Source organism: Mus pahari, chromosome 23 (assembly GCF_900095145.1).
Source record: "Mus pahari chromosome 23, PAHARI_EIJ_v1.1, whole genome shotgun sequence".
Classification (NCBI taxonomy): Eukaryota; Metazoa; Chordata; class Mammalia; order Rodentia; family Muridae; genus Mus; species Mus pahari.
In genome coordinates, this window is record NC_034612.1 from 14595850 (window position 1) to 14611871 (window position 16022).

The 16022-nt window shown below is 49.5% G+C and overlaps 2 protein-coding genes across 2 annotated transcripts in view; both read left to right on the forward strand.

The window, feature by feature from the left end:
• Atp6v0a2 (ATPase H+ transporting V0 subunit a2) overlaps positions 1 to 8593 on the forward strand; it is a 32372-nt gene extending 23779 nt beyond the window's left edge. Inside the window, exons 15-20 of the mRNA XM_021222471.2 lie at positions 900 to 1110; positions 2097 to 2216; positions 2668 to 2787; positions 3230 to 3347; positions 3945 to 4116; positions 5852 to 8593. Of these exons, the coding sequence (XP_021078130.1) occupies positions 900 to 1110; positions 2097 to 2216; positions 2668 to 2787; positions 3230 to 3347; positions 3945 to 4116; positions 5852 to 5957 (847 nt within the window). The 3' untranslated portion in view covers positions 5958 to 8593. The remainder of the gene's footprint in view (positions 1 to 899; positions 1111 to 2096; positions 2217 to 2667; positions 2788 to 3229; positions 3348 to 3944; positions 4117 to 5851) is intronic.
• Positions 8594 to 9303: 710 nt separating this feature from the next.
• The window catches only part of Dnah10 (dynein axonemal heavy chain 10), a 354208-nt gene continuing 347489 nt past the window's right edge, over positions 9304 to 16022 (forward strand). The window contains exons 1-4 of the mRNA XM_021187038.1: positions 9304 to 9520; positions 11111 to 11191; positions 13951 to 14051; positions 14900 to 15008. Coding sequence (XP_021042697.1) covers positions 9304 to 9520; positions 11111 to 11191; positions 13951 to 14051; positions 14900 to 15008 — 508 coding nt within the window. The remainder of the gene's footprint in view (positions 9521 to 11110; positions 11192 to 13950; positions 14052 to 14899; positions 15009 to 16022) is intronic.

Consider the following 16022-nt stretch of genomic DNA (forward strand, 5'->3'; position numbering starts at 1 on the left):
CTTCAGACGCTCCAGCAGAGGGCGTCAGATCTTGTTACAGATGGTTATGAGCCACCATGTGGTTGCTGGGATTTGAACTCCAGACCTTTGGAAGAGCAGTCGGGTGCTCTTACCCACTGAGCCATCTCACCAGCCCACAAACTTTTTAAAATGTTTTAAAAATTGGAGACTGTGAATTCAATTCCCAACGACCGCATGGTGGCTCATAACCATCTGTAATGTGATCTGATGCCCTCTTCATATACATAAAATAAATAAATAGATAAATATTTTTTTGAAAAAATTGGAGGCTGGAGAAACAGCTCAATGGTTAAGATCATTTGTTGCTCTTCTAGCGGACCTGGATTTGGTCCCCAAATCCCACATGGTGACTCAAACTGGGTATGGCTCCAGTTCCAGGGGAGCTTACACCTCTGCTCGCTTCTGTGGGCATCAGACATATAGTCAAGCCAAACATCCAGCCACAAAAATTAAATGAATTAAGAAAATTGTGCCAGGCGTGGTGGCGCACGCCTTTAATCCCAGCGCTTAGGAGGCAGAAGCAGGCGGATTTCTGAGTTCGAGGCCAGCCTGGTCTACAAAGTGAGTTCCAGGACAGCCAGAGCTACATAGAGAAACCCTGTCTCGAAAAACCAAAATAAATAAATAAAATTGATTTCATTAAGACAATTTGGTTTAATAATTTTAAAAAGTAACTAATAGTTTAAAGCCAGACCCAGTAGCAAATTGTGTTTGTGTGTGGTTCTGCACAGTTCTCTCTCTTGCCCCCTCTTGTGTCTCTCTTTCCTCTGTGGATGAATCTGCAGCTCTGGCTGGCAGAGACACATGTGGAGCCCTGAAATGGCCTGTGGCGCCATAGCAACAGAGCCTTTCAACTGTCTCACTCGATTCTCTTGCAGGCACTTTAGGAAGAAGTTCAACATCTACCTGGTCTCCGTCCCTGAGATCCTGTTCATGCTCTGCATCTTTGGGTACCTGATTTTCATGATCATTTATAAGTGGCTGGCATACTCAGCAGAGACCTCAAGGGAGGCCCCAAGCATCCTGATCGAGTTCATTAACATGTTCCTGTTCCCAGCCAGCGAGACACACGGACTCTACCCAGGGCAGGTGAGTGCGCCTCTGCGCGGTAGTGAGGATCCTCCATGACCCTGCGCTCAGCACTCTCCCGTAGGTAGCCTGTGATGAGAAGGGCAGACCTAACCCAGGAGCCTGGGAAGTGTTCTCTTGTGTGTCTGCTTCTCCTTCTTCAGTGTTCTCAGAGTAGTGTTATCTGGAGTCAGACTCCATTTAGATTTCTTTCTTTTTTTCTCTCCTCAGTTTTTCGAGACAGGGTTTCTCTGTGTAGCCCTGCCTGTCCTGGAATTCACTCTGTAGACCAGGCTGCTCTCAAACTCAGAAATCCACCTGCCTCTGCCTCCTGAGTGCTGGGATTAAAGACGTGCGCCACCACCACCCAGATTAGATTTTTTTTTTTTAAATAACTGCCTCATGAATTTACAGATCATCCTTGCTCAGGGACCCTGGTAATCTCAGTATGGATTCAGGGTTTTAGTGTGTGGTGTCAGTGCAAGGCCCTGTTTAGAATCTGTACGTGGGGGGTTACCTGTGTCTGCAGATCAGAGGTCAACTTTGGATGTCATCCTTCAGGCATCATCCCCCTCTCCTTTTTTGGTGGTGTGTGTGTGTGTGTGTGTGTGTGTGTGTGTGTGATGGTCTCTCCCTGGCTTGGAATTGCCAGAGTAGGCTGGGGTGACCAGCTAATGAGCCCAAGGAGCTCTTCCTACCCTTGGGTCCCAAGCTTGCACAGCCATGGAAGGCTCTGAACGTGAGTTCTAGGATCTAACTCAGTCTGCACTGAGTCATTCCCCAGTCCTCCTCTTAGAATTTTTCTATTATTTGTTTACTACTCTAAGAATATTCTTACCCAGTGAGCCACCTCTCATGGCCAGAATGCTGTGAGTCAGAAGAAGTGTGGAGGGTGACCGTGCCCCCTGGCCCAGAGTTGCCCTTTCCCCCGACCCCAATACACAGTCTGCTTCTCATCCCAGTGACTCTGTGGTACCTTTCGTCTTCTTTCTCCCTTACACCAACAGGCACACGTCCAGAGAGTGTTGGTGGCTCTCACGGTGCTGGCTGTCCCTGTGCTGTTCTTAGGAAAGCCGCTTTTTCTGCTGTGGCTGCACAACGGGCGCAGTTGCTTTGGCATGAGCCGGGTGAGTGTGTCCCCATGTCCCCAGGTTCTCATCCCTCCAAAGCTGGCTTCACTTAGAGGCTTGAGGTTGCCATTGGGCTGCAGCTGGAGGAATGTCCTGCTGTAACGTGTGCGTAGGCATTCCCTCAAGCCTCTCCTTGTCCTCTCCTGGATGTATGTGCCGAGAGGAGGTGCTGAGTCACAGCGCAGTTCTGTTTGCACGTTTGAGGACTTGCCGTACTTTTCTGTGGCAGCTGGAGCGTTTTACCTTGCTGGCAGGAGTACGCTGGGTGCCAACCCTTGCTACTCCACACTTCCCCTGTTGCTGCGGGACAGTCTAAAGCCTTGTGGGATGTGCATTCTCCTGGAGCAGCTCTCCCATTCCCAGAGAGCCGCGTCCTGAGAGAAGCAGTTACTTGGGGTTTGTCTCAGCCCTGGGCCGGCCCAGCTGCTGACACTTCTCCTCTCTTCAGAGCGGTTACACACTCGTGCGGAAGGACAGCGAGGAAGAGGTGTCTCTGCTGGGCAGCCAGGACGTAGAAGAGGGCAACAGCCACATAGAAGAAGGCTGCCGAGAAGTGTCGTGTGAGGAGGTGAGCTCTGGGCTGATAGGTTGGTGAGGGAGGAAGCGTTTCATTGGCTGCTTGATGAGGACAAACTGCATTCCCTGTGACCACTTGGTCATTACTATCTAGCAGCCCTCATGCAGGCCAAGTGGCCACATCACAGGTTCACAGAGCACAGAGCAGTGAAGAGGGACCTGCAGCCCCTCGGACACGGCACCCGTGGCTGGCAAATGCTCATTTGGATGCTGGGGAGTTTCGGGGGCTGGCACATATGTCACGTGGTCCTCGTGGCAGTCGGAGCTCCAGGCTGGTGTTTGGGTTACAGACAGAAGCCCCATACTCCACCGAGAGCAGGATTTACACCTCGGATCTGCTGTAGCTTCCAGCATGCTCTGCCCCAGAGGCCAGCCAGGGACTCACTGGGGAGCAGGTTTGTGGTATGGTGTCTGAAGGTCTCTGTTGTCCCCAGTTTAACTTCGGGGAGATCCTGATGACGCAGGCCATCCACTCCATCGAGTACTGCCTCGGCTGCATCTCCAACACCGCATCCTACCTGAGGCTCTGGGCACTCAGCCTGGCCCATGCACGTATGTTACTCAGCCCTGTGTAAGCTCTGCAGCGGAGGTGATGGACCACTCCTGTTCACTGTGGGGCCCACATGCTGATCGTACAGGATGTAGTCCTGATCTAGGCAGAGAGGGGCCCTGGGAATGGAGGGTCTAGTGACCTCTGGCACGGTGCTCTCCTCTGTCACCTGCTCCTGCGTGTGTCGTAGCCATTGCTTTATGTACTGAGCCAAGTATTCAGTTTAAGCAAGTGTGGCAGAGGCCTGGGACACATGACCGAGATGGGTAGTCACAGGAGAGCACTGACCGACAGGGACAGAGGAAGCCCTCTGTGTCCCAAGACAGTGAAGGTGCAGAGGCTGCCTTGCTGACGACAGACCCCGACTTCCAACAGGTCACTTGTGGGGTTCACACAGGGTGCTCAATCCAGGTCTGGTCTGAGTTAGGCAACGGGGTGGGGAGTGGGGGTGGGGGGTGACAGAGCCTCCTACGATTGTTGTTCTTACAGAGGAAGGTTTTGGGCCTCTGCTGGGGGGATAGGTTGATGGGTTGCCATTCCTTCTGTCATGAGGGTGGTAAGAGAGAGGGCTTATGTTTTCCAAATGGCTTTCTTCGCAGAGCTCTCTGACGTGCTGTGGGCCATGCTGATGCGCGTGGGGCTGCGTGTGGACACCACCTATGGGGTCTTGCTGCTGCTGCCTGTCATGGCCTTCTTTGCAGTTCTGACCATTTTTATCCTTCTGGTCATGGAGGGTCTTTCTGCATTTCTCCACGCCATAAGGCTTCACTGGTGAGTGTGCCGTGTGTCCTCAGAACAGGATTTTGAAAATGAAAGTGAGGGCTGGAGAGATGGCTCAGTAGCTAAGAGTGTGCATTATGCTTGTTAAGGACCCAAGTTCATTTGCCAGTGCCTGCATCAGGGGTTACACACTCCTGTAACTCCAGCTTTAGGGGATCCAGTGCCCCTGCAGGCACCTGGTCTTATGCACAACACAGACTTAAATATAACGAATCTTTTTAAAAAGGAAACAGGAGCTGGCAAGCTGGCTCAGTGGGTAAAGGTGCTTGCTGCCAAGCCTGGGGACATCAATTCAATCCCTGGGACCCACATGGTGGAGGGAGGGAGCTAATGTCCAGCAGTTGTCATCTGACAGTCACATGTATGTTGTATCATGTTTATCCACACGAATGCTTGTGCAAATGACTAAGAAAATTAAAAATCCACCCATTAAGAAAAAGATAAATGGGCTGGTGAGATGGCTCAGTGGGTAAGAACACCCGACTGCTCTTCCGAAGGTCCGGAGTTCAAATCCCAGCAACCACATGGTGGTTCATAACCATCCGTAACAAGACCTGACGCCCTCTTCTGGAGTGTCTGAAGATAGCTACAGTGTACTTACATATAATAAATAAATAAATCTTTAAAAAAATATATTTAAAAAAAAAAAAAAAGAAAAAGAAAAAGATAAATGTATATAAAACCCCTTTCTAAATGCAATGCGTGTGATGGGCTAGCGCCTCCCTGCCTGACTATGATTTAAAGTTCAGAAACAAAATACAATTTTCTTACAAGTAAAAGAAAATTTCTGTCTGTGAAACAATTGTGTATGTTCCCGCTTTTTGTTGTTGTCCTTGTTTTTCTGTTTTGAAACAGGGTCTTGCTATATAGCCCTGACTGTCCTGGAACTCACTATGTAGACCAGGCTGGCTTCGAACTTACAGAGATCTGCCTGCCCCTACCTCTGTCTCCCCAGTGCTGGGATTAAAAGCAGGTGCCATCATGCGTGGCTTGTATATGTTCCCAGTTTTATTTAAGTTGGCACTGGGAGGTGTCCCTGTCTGACACTTAGATATTAGTACCTTCCTTGTTGCTGTGAGGTCAGAGGTCAACTTGCAGGGGTTCGTTGTCTTTTTACTGTTGAGTCCTGGGGATTGAACAACTCCAGTTGTTAGGTTTGGGGTCAAATACCTTTACCCGTGAGCTTTCTCGGCAGCCCTCCTGAGTGTCCCAGAGAAGGCCCTCTGTCTTATCCTCCGTGTGTCTGGTGTATGAGAGCTGGAGGTGTGCTAGACTTGCTGACACATACAGGGGCCAGAGGGCAGGATGCTGAAGTGACACGAGGGCAAGACAGGGTAGGCGGATGGGAGAAGAGGCCAGGTGAACGTGTTTAAACCAAGAACACAAAGAGGATGGAAAGGCTTTTGTTTTGTTTTGTTTTAAGAAGAAACAGGGCTGGAGAGATGGCTCAGCAGTTAAGAGCACTGACTATTCTTCTAGAGGTTCTGAGTTCAATTCTCAGCAACCATGTGGTGGCTCACAACCATCTGTAATGGGATCCGATGACCTCTTCTTGTGTGTCTGAAGAGAGCGACAATGTACTCACATATAGAAAATAAATAAATAAATCTTTTAAAAAGATCAGCTTTTAAAAAAAACAAAAAAAGAAGTGTAGAAACATGAAGTCACTCACATTTCCAGGGTGCAGTCCATGGTGTTTAATACGTGTTCATTTTTCTTTCTGTAGGGTAGAATTTCAGAACAAATTCTACGTTGGTGCAGGCACCAAATTTGTTCCCTTCTCCTTCAGTCTGCTCTCCTCCAAGTTCAGTAATGATGACAGCATAGCATGATCGCACGCTGCAGCGAACCTGCCCTGATCAACGGAGAACTATCATGTTACAGAATTCACTCACTCAAGTCAGAACTCACAACAAGAAAGTTCCACCCTCGTTGATTGCCTTACGATTCAGCCAAATAGTTCTGTAAGATACACCTCTCCCTCATGGTGAAGATTTTGTAAAACTCACCTCTCCGGACACAGAAATTTCATTGGTTTTTATTATGAGCAAATATAAGTTAATGCCGACGCTACTTTAAAGTTATTTTTTAAAATGTAAGATTGGAGAAAAGAAGCTGGCTGGACAGCTAGCTAAAAATGGTCTTACATACTTGATTCCTTTTCAACTTTTAAAAAAAAACATGAAGTCATTCCATCGCAAGAAGGTGTCAGATAATATTTTCCAGCAGCTCATGTTAGACATAGTTTTTTCAGACATGACTGCTGGGTCATCAGCAGGTTCCTGCTCACACTGCCTGCTCAAGAATGTGTGTGAGTTCCCTCTGAATGCTCGCAGGCTTGCCAGGAGGGTCATGGGACAGCCTGATCTTCTGTTAATCATCGGAGACAGTGCGACAAACTGGCACAGCGAAGGCTCTCCCGCTTGCACATTTTTTAAAGACGCCTGTCCTTCCCGCTTGTGTCGGACCAGTCATGGCAGTCATATGTTCTGAAGGATGACTGTCCCGAGCCTTAAAACCCAAGGGAGACAGAGGAAAAGCCGTGGGTATTTTTATAGCAAAGAGCAGATGAAGATATTTTACCGCAGAGACCGCGCTTCTACTGGACAATAGTATAGTTTTTTACTCTCGCACTAATTCTAAATAAAGGTCCCATGGCCACAGTTTGATTTCCTAAGCAGTTCAGGTTAGCTGAAAACTGATTGTTACTAACCTGTTAATTTATTACCTCCATGTAAGATCACCTGTCCTCAGGCTGCTCAGCTTTGAGTGAAGTTGGCTCAGTCCCATTGAACACTTAGATCCATGCCACAGTCTTAGAAATGATGCTCACTTTCACATCTTACATTAAGTGATCTTAGCTAAGTATTTCAGAAAGCAGCCCGAGGCTGGGGTGTGGCCTGACTGATTCCCAGGAACCACAGCACCCAGGTGTGGTGGCATCTGACTGCTGTTCCAAGGATCAGGAAGTTCAGGGTCTCCCTTGGCTATGTGGTAAGTTTGAGGCCAGCCTGGGCTGTGCGATACCCTAAAGAGAGAAAGGAACCTAACATGTCTCTGCCCTCTTCAAATTCTGAGTTCCATGCTAGCGACTGCAGAAACCTGTTGGTGCCTCGGCCCTCCAGAACCATGTGGTAGAGGGTGGGTCCTTTCCTTAAAAGCCAAGCCTCTGGCAGCCAGAATTTCACAGCTTCTTGGGTCCTCTAAGAGCTGCTTGCTGAGAGGAATGAACTGCCTGTGCCGCAGCTGGAGAGTAACATCAGAGCTCTCCAGCTCCTGTGGGGTCCACACTGGTGGCAGCGAGGCTCCAGCCTCTGTGTCCTCTGTGCCTATGATGCCAAGACCGCCGGCGGCTGGGTAAGCTGGTGCCGCCCAGTGTAGACCTGCTCTTACCTGTATCGTGTGTCACCCCCATGTCACTCTTGTTACTGTGCCCCCAGGGTCTTTGGTCACCACAGAGATAACTGCTTCCAGGGGCAAGAACCAGACAGTTTCTGCCATGTGTACCGTCCCTGTTGGCAGCTGTGATGGGACCGCTTCTATAACTAGCATCCCTTACCTGGGTACAGAGCGCAGAGTAAGAGTGACCTCTCAGTCGAAGCCTGTCACAGTATAGAATGTCCTTGCATAAATGGAAGTCACTCGTTTCCTGAGCCCTCTGGAAATAAAATTGGTAGCATCCTCTCAGGGGACGTAAGCAACTCTCTGGTGGTGTCACATGTTCCTCTTCCTAGAACAATGTCAACAGAGCCACGTCACATAGACTTACAATGGTGGGAAGGCCCGAAGTGGCCAGTAGAGGCATGCAAAGGGCTTTGAGCTCCTGCACGCTCCCTCCTCCCTGGGACCTGGGACAGACTCCTTTTCTCCCAAATCCTCCCCTGGCCGGGAATGGGTCGCTATGCTTCGAGACATTTAATGCCACCGACGCAGGCCTTGGCCTTGCCGTCCTTTTGCCTTAGTCTCTCAGCTGGCATTACAGGTATGCAGTGCTGACCACGGGTATGATGATATTCAGGCCCACTGCTCCATCTGCAGGAGTGTAGCAAGGCACAGACTGCCCACTGGTTAACTTGCAGGGCTGGCACATCAAGCTGTGATTTTGAGTTTGCACAAGTTTTGGAAAATAAAAACAAAACCAGCTCCAAGATCTCATTTCTCTACGGAGGGCATGAGTCTGGGTTGGCACACACGCCACACTATCCAGATGGGCCTTAGGGATTCTCGTGGTGCTGTGAGGAGGCAGTTTGCCCACCAGCAGACCACTGCTCTAACACATCAAGAAATCCCCAGACCGTGCAGCTCCACAGGATGATAGATCAAGGCTGCGTTCTGGAGCCGGGACCTGGGGTGGAAACTACTGGAGCCAGCCAGAGCTGCACTGTACTGATAGATGCATGGAAGGATTAATCTGCCTGTCAGTATTGAACTCCCTTTTGCTAGTGACAAAATAAATGTATATTTTTGAGATGCCGGTGTCTTGTTTTCTTGTGATCCTGTTCCCTAAGCCCCTACACCAGAAAGACCTAGTCCTTTTCCTAGGGCCTGTCGGGTGTTCTCACAGTGCCTGATGGCTGAGGCCAGTCTTGCCTGCCTGACCTGGTTTGCTTCCGTTGCTATGATAAAACACCAACCAAAACCAACTTGGGAGGAAAGAGTTTATTTTATCCCAGGTTACACTCCATCATTAAGGGCAGAAGCACACAGCGGGAGCTGAAGCGGAGACTTGAAGGAACCCTGTTAACTTGCTTCCCCTGGCTTGCTCAGCTGCCAACTAAGGCCCACCTGTGAGGGATGGCATCGCCCTCAGTGGGCCGGGCCCTCCTACATTAATCAGGTATCAAGAAAAGGCTCCATAGGACAATCTGATGGTAGTAATGTCTCAGCTGAGATTTCTTCTTCCCTACTAAGTGTAGGTTGGTGTAAAGTTTACTTACAGAAGCTAACCCGTTCACTGCTTCTAGTCCTGCCTGACTCCACCTCAGAGCCGTGCCCTTGTCTTGTCTCAGTTACCAATTCTCTTGCACCTCGACTTTCCTGACTGCAGACTTAGGGCCCTCCGCCCCGCGCTGGCGCCGTTGCCCAGGTCCCCGTTGCTAGGGTCGCCGTTGCCACGGACGCCGCCCGGCTCCCCGCCCAGTCCGTCCTGCGCCCTGCGCAGCTGCTCAGGTCTGCGCCATGGACGACCTGCGGGTCCTGTGGATGCGCGACCGCGTATATACCGCCTTCAACCTCAACAACCCTATGCTGTTTGAGGAGATGCTGAGCCGTGATGACGGCGAGGCGGAGGACCACATCCTGCACTTCCTCAACCACTTGAGCGACGAGGACAACGCCTCTGCGCTGTTCTTCTACCGCGTCCTGGTACCCGAGGAGGTGGAGGTGGAGGAGCCAGGTGAGCATGAGCAGAGACCGGCACTTAGCCCTACTACGTGCCCAGGACCAGGTTCTCATCTTCAGTTCTCATCTGTGCTCTGAGGGGCGCTTCCGTTTGCTTCCGTTGCTATGATAAAACTCCAACCAAAACCAACTTGGGAGGAAAGAGTTTATTTTATCCCAGGCTACACTCCATCATTAAGGGCAGAAGCACACCGCGGGAGCTGAAGCGAGACTTGGAGGAACCCTGTTGACTTGCTCAAGCTCTCTCTAGTGCAGGGTTGCGCACCTTCCGCGACACCGAGGAGGCCCAGGAGTTTGGGTCCTGTAAGATGCTTCAGGCAGCGGAAGGGTCACCTGAGGACCATAGCAAGTTTGAGTGAGGCTCACCTAAACTCCATAGTGAGCAAGCCAGAAGGGCAGGGAGGGGAGAGGGAGGAAGCCAGAGAGGAAGAGATGAAGTGTTATGACACACTCTGCTCTGCTATAGCTTATTTCTGGTTTTTTGTTTTTGTTTTTTTTTCATTATTATATTGTGAAACAGGGTCTTGTAGCCCAGGCTGGCCTGGAATTCATTGTGTAACCCAAGATACCCTCAAATTCCCAATCCTCCTGCCTCAGCCTCACAGGAATCTAACCTTCCCAGCCTTCATTTTTCTCCCCCAGGTAGAACTTTGAGCCCGAACACATTATCCCGGGCCTCTGAGTTAGGCCCATTCATTATAGCCGAATAAAAGTACAGATTCGGGCTGGAGAGATAGCTCAGCGGTTAAGAGCACTGACTGCTCTTCCAAAAGTCCTGAGTTCAAATCCCAACAACCACATGGTGGCTCACAACCATCTGTAATGGGATCTGACGCCCTCTTGTGGTGTGTCTGAAGACAGCTACAGTATATATATGTATTAAATTTAAAAAAAGTACAGACTCCAGGATATACTAAGGGTATTCTATATACATTTTAAAAACAAACAAAATAAGACCAACAACAACAACAGAAGGTGCACCAAGACCCTAAATTCTCCAGAGATGCTGGCTAGCAGCAGGCGATTGTCCCCTCCCTGCGGAGTCTTCTTTGACTCAGCCACCTGGCTAGGCGCCTTCACTTTGTGTAAGTGTCTTGGTCTCATCTCACAGCGGGGGGCCCCTGGGGTTGTTTTTGGTCCTCATTTTGTTCTCTGAGACAAACCAGACTGATCTTGAACTTGCTATTAGTGACGGTTAGCCTTGAACTCCTGATCCTTCTGCCCCTACCTCCTGCATCCAGGGATTACAGACCAGCACCACCACGCTGGGCTTACTGGAAGTTTCTAGGCTGTGCCCAGTGTTCAGAACACACCACAGTGTGATGTACCAAGTCTCCTTCATACTCTTTGGTTGCTTGTATTTCTTCCAGGCTGATTGTAACCGAATTACGGAGTGTCCTTCACCCTTGTCTGAATTGACACAAGTCTTCCTTACTGGACCCAGCATGAGGTTTTGCAGTGACATTTATGAGTCCTCTATGGGGTGTGTCCCTACACTTTGGCTGTCCTTAAAGCAAAGGTGCGGCCCTCTCATGGGGATAACTCTCTTTTCTGTTACCTTCCCTGTTACGGTTCCGCAAAGAAGACATTCCCTCGGTCTTTGACGAGGAAGGAGAGGAAGAGGAAAGTGACTATCAAAAAGTAGAGGCCACTGAAAAAGTGTCAGGTGGGTGTCTGGAGGAACTGAAGCCACCACTGCAGGGGGTGGAGGGGGTCTGTGGAGTTGGTGGTGGGGCTGTGCACAAGGGTCCCTGGATTGTCATCATATCCAGCCTTAATGAGACAGCAGAAAACAAGAGAAACAGCTCCTCTCGCAGGTCCAGGGGGCCCAGATCCAATGCTCGCTGCAAGCTCTCAGGGAGGACCACGCCTTGCCTTGTTCAGCTGCTGCCGGCTCTGGCACCCCTTGCCCGGTGGGCACACCAGTCCTGTCTCTCCTTGGCTGTCATGTGGGTTCTTCCACAATTGTCTGGGCTCACGCTGTCACTTCTCTTAGCCAGGCAAAGATTGAGGCAGGGTGAGTGTGTTTGTGTGTGTGTGTGTGGGGGGGGCGGCAGTTAAATTCAGGAAAAAAAAGGCAGGGTTTTCCTTCTTTCTTCTTCTTCTTCTTCTTCTTCTTCTTCTTCTTCTTCTTCTTCTTCTTCTTCTTCTTCTTCTTCTTCTTCGTTGACTTCTTCGTTGTCTTTTTCTTTATTTTGTTGTTGTTGTTGTTGTTATGTTTTGCTTTGCTTTTTTTCAAGACAGGGTTTCTCTGTGTAGCCCTGGCTGTCCTGGAACTCACTCTGTAGACCAGGCTGGCCTCAAACTCAGATCCTCCTGCCTATGCCTCCCGAGTGCTGGGATTATTAAAGATGTGTTCCACCACCACCACCCAACCTTTCTGTTTTTAAAAAATATTTATTTATTTATTTATTATATGTAAGTACACTGTAGCTGTCTTCAGACATACCAGAAGAGGGCATCAGATCTCATTATGGATGGTTGTGAGCCACCATGTGGTTGCTGGGAATTGAACTCAGGACACTTCGGAAGAGCAGTCAATGCTCTTAACCACTGAGCCTCCTCCTCCTCCTCCTCCTCCTCCTCCTCTTCCTCCTCCTCCTTCTTCTTCTTTAAAAATACAGGGTCTCAATAGTTAGTTTGAGACTAGCCTGAGCTACACGAGACTCTGTTGTAAAAAAGCAAAGGAACAAAACCCATAGCATAAAAACTCAGCACTAAGCCGGGTGTGGTGGCACACGCCTTTAATCCCAGCAGAGGCAGGCAGATTTCTGAGTTCGAGGCCAGCCTGGTCTTCAAAGTGAGTTCCAGGACAGCCAGGGCTATACAGAGAAACCCTGTCTCAAAAAAATCAAAAAACAAAACAAAACAAAAACAAAAACTCAGCATTAGCCATTTCTTTACTGGCCTGTGTGCATACTTGCACACACATGCACCCACACTGGTGAGTGTGCTGTACACGTGTGCATAGACAACTGCATATATTCACATACACACACGCTCCACTGGAGCTGCCCACCTTGTTCTCTGAACCAAGATCTCTTACTGGCCTGGAGCATAGAGGATAGACTAGACTGCCTGACCAGTGAGCCCCAGTGGTTCTCCCGCCACAGCCTCTCCAACGGCAGGGTTACACGTGTGCTTCACAGCTGGCTTTCTACGGGATGCTGGGTCCTCAAGTTCACACTGCAAACACTTTACCGATGGAGCCGTCCAGCATCTCAACCCAAGCCAGTATTAACCACTTCAAGTGCCACTGAACACATCCCTGAGTGTCTTTTTGGCAGAAGGTTACTACTGCCTGACTCATATCGGCACTGTCATTTCCCCTGCCAGCCAGCATGCTGGCATCTGTGACAGCAGTCACCTGACACTCCAGGATGTGAAGGTACAGGTGCTTGTCCCGTATTCGGCACAAGGAGGGGAACAGCAGAGAGATTTTAGTGTCCTCCATGGAGCTGCTCCCAAAGCTGCCCTGTATATACAGTGCTTTCATACAGAACCGAGCCAGTCTGGAAAGCCACCCTTCTGTGCAATTAATTGCCTGGCCAGCTGAAGCTCCCATGGCTGAACCTGGAACCCCTGGAGGATTCCAGACCTCCCTGGGTCCTGGCGGGTCTGACAGACCAAAGTATTTTGATTTTTTTTCTTGTTGTTTTTAGTTTTATTTCTTAAGAAGATCACTCTGTTTTGTGTGTGGTGTGTGTGTGTGTGTGTGTGTGTGTGTGTTTACTGCAGTACCTGTACAGGCCAGAAGAGGGCATCAGAACACCGGAAACTGGAGTTTATAGACAGTTGTTAGCTGCCATGTGGGAGCTGGAAACCAAACCCAGGTCCCCACGGAAGAACAGCAAATGCTCTTAACCTCGGAGCCATCTTTTCAGCTTCTCTCTACATATAATTTCTGAGACAGGATCTCACGTAGCTCAGGCTATGAGCCCAGGGTGCATAGATATGAACTCTATGTAGCCTAAGATGACTTTGAACTCCTGACCCTCCTGTCTCCAGTTCTGAAGTGCTGGGTGACAGGTTTGTAGCACCACACCTACCTACTTGTTGTGCTGAGTTGGAGATGGAGCCCAGGGCCTTTGTACACACTAAACAAGTGTGTACTGCAGAATTACTCCCTTAGTCTTGTTTGTGTCTTAAATCCCTTGTAAGGTTAAAAAAAATAAGTCAGAGATATTACCTGCTAGGCGCCACAGCCAACACACACATAGACCTGTGAGTCACACTGGAGGATTTTTTTTTTTTTTTGATGTGTGGCCTGCTGTGACTGCCGCACTCCTGACCTTGGACATGTCACATGGCATGTGACGGGTCAAGGCTAGGTAGAGGTCAGGAGCTGTCAGAACAAGATATCTGGGTGCTGGGAAACCTTTCTTTCTGGCCATCTGAACTCACACAGTGTCTTGTGTTTTGCAGTCAAGTTCTCAAAGCTGAGAAGCGACTCCATGACTCCCTCCCTGTTTGATATGGATGACAACGGGCCAGAGGTAGAGACCTACAGCAAACTGTATGGCAAGGTACGCCCTGCTCTCTGCCCTCTGTGGAAGAGTGGCTTGGGGGACCTCCCTTATGACCGGGTGACAGATACAGAGCATGCGAGGGACACAGTGCATTAGAGTGGAGATTTCAGAATCCTGTGTTGAGATTTCCCAGAAGACCTTTAGACTCATTTTGATTGGCTGAGGGATGCACAGGGACAAAAAAGAAAAGAAAAAAGAAAAGAAAAGAAAAACAAACAAACAAACAAAAAAAACTGTCCCACCAGGAGTCACGGCTTACAGAGAAAGGAGGGACCCAATATAGTGGCACACACGTGGCCAGAGGGGGGTGTCAGACACTTCAGAACTGGAGTTGCAGATGGTTGTGAGCCACCACGTAGGTGCTGGGAACTGAGCCCAGGACCTCTGGAAGAGCAGCCAGTGCTCTTAACCACTGAGCCATCTCTCCGACCCCAATAAATAAATCTTTCCAAAGGAAATAATTGTACAGGCAGCCTCCTCCCCAAAGACATAAGCATAATTCCCACCCAAGCATAGCCAGAGGCAGCTAGTTTCTCTCCAAGAGCCGCGCCCTGTCCTGCCCAGCCCCACCTGCCTCATCCGGCTCGCCCCCCCCCGCCCCGCCCCTCCCTGCCCCACCCGGTTCCCAGTCAACTTCTCTGCTCAGTACACAATTGTCACTCACTGCCCGGCCTGGTGAGTAGAAGATGCAGGCTCAGGGTCAGGGATCCGAGTGTGAATGAGCTCTTCTGTGGCCACCGTATAGCCACGGCCTCCTTAATCAGAACTGAGTTCCTCCATATCGGGGACTCCCACATTCCACCAAGCGCTCACCTGCAGCCCAATGGGGGTCCCGTCTGTTTCAGAAAACTGTAAAACACACCATCAACAGACTGGAGCTACATGTGAACCTCACCTCTCTTCCCGAGGAGTTTCTGGAACAGAATGTGGTTTTCTTCCTCAGAAGCTCAAAAGGTACCTTCAAGCTTTCTGTGTGTGTGTGTGTGTGTGTGTGTGTGTCAGGGGGGCATTCTTTATGGGTATAGTCTGTTTGTTTTGTGTGGGTATGTGGGGTGTTTTAAGACAGGGTTCAAGACAGGTATGTAGCCCTGGCTGTCCTGGAATTAATGCTATAGACCAGGCTAGCTTCGAACCCACCAAGTGCGGGGAGGCGTTCACCACCACTGCCCACACAGAGCCGGTTGGTATGGCAAATCTCTCTACCTTGCTCTGGGCATCAATTCCCTTTCTCTTCCTCCAAAGGCTAGAATTATGGTGAGCTACCACACCTACCTGGAATTTACCTGGGGTCCTAACCCCATGGTCTGTGTGGCATGCCTGTGTGGCAATCCTTTGACTACCAAGCCATCTCTCCAGCCCTGGAGATAAGCTGTATGCATATTTTAAGATGTATTTTTTTATTTTATGTGTATGGGTGTTTATGTGCACCCCATGCATGCCTGGTACGCTCAAATATCAGAGGAGGATATGGGATCCCCTTGCACTGGAGTGGCAGATGGTTGCGAGTCACCCCATGATGTAGGTGCCGGGAACCGAACTCCAAGCTGTAAGAAGAGCGAGTGCTGCACTGGCTGAGTCATCTCTTCAGCTCCCTAAATACATCTTTTAAAAATATAACCTTTAGGTGCTAGAGAGATGGCTCAGAAGTTAAGAGCACTGACTGCCCTTCCAGAGGTCCCGAGTTCAACTCCCAGCAACCACATGGTGGCTCACAACCATCTGTAATGAGGATCTGATGTCCTCTGTTCTGGGGTGTCTGAAGACAACCACAGTGTACTTATATACATAAATAAATTATTAATAGAAAAACAGAAAAAGGAAGAAAACAATAAGTAAGGAAAATAAAATCAAAGTTATCAATTTCTTGTCCCCGAGACCCCGTGTTAATGCTGTAATGTGAAAAACAGGGCAACTTTACAGCTCCCACTGTCTTTAAAAAGTCTCACCAACTCAAACATTCAGTGTAGT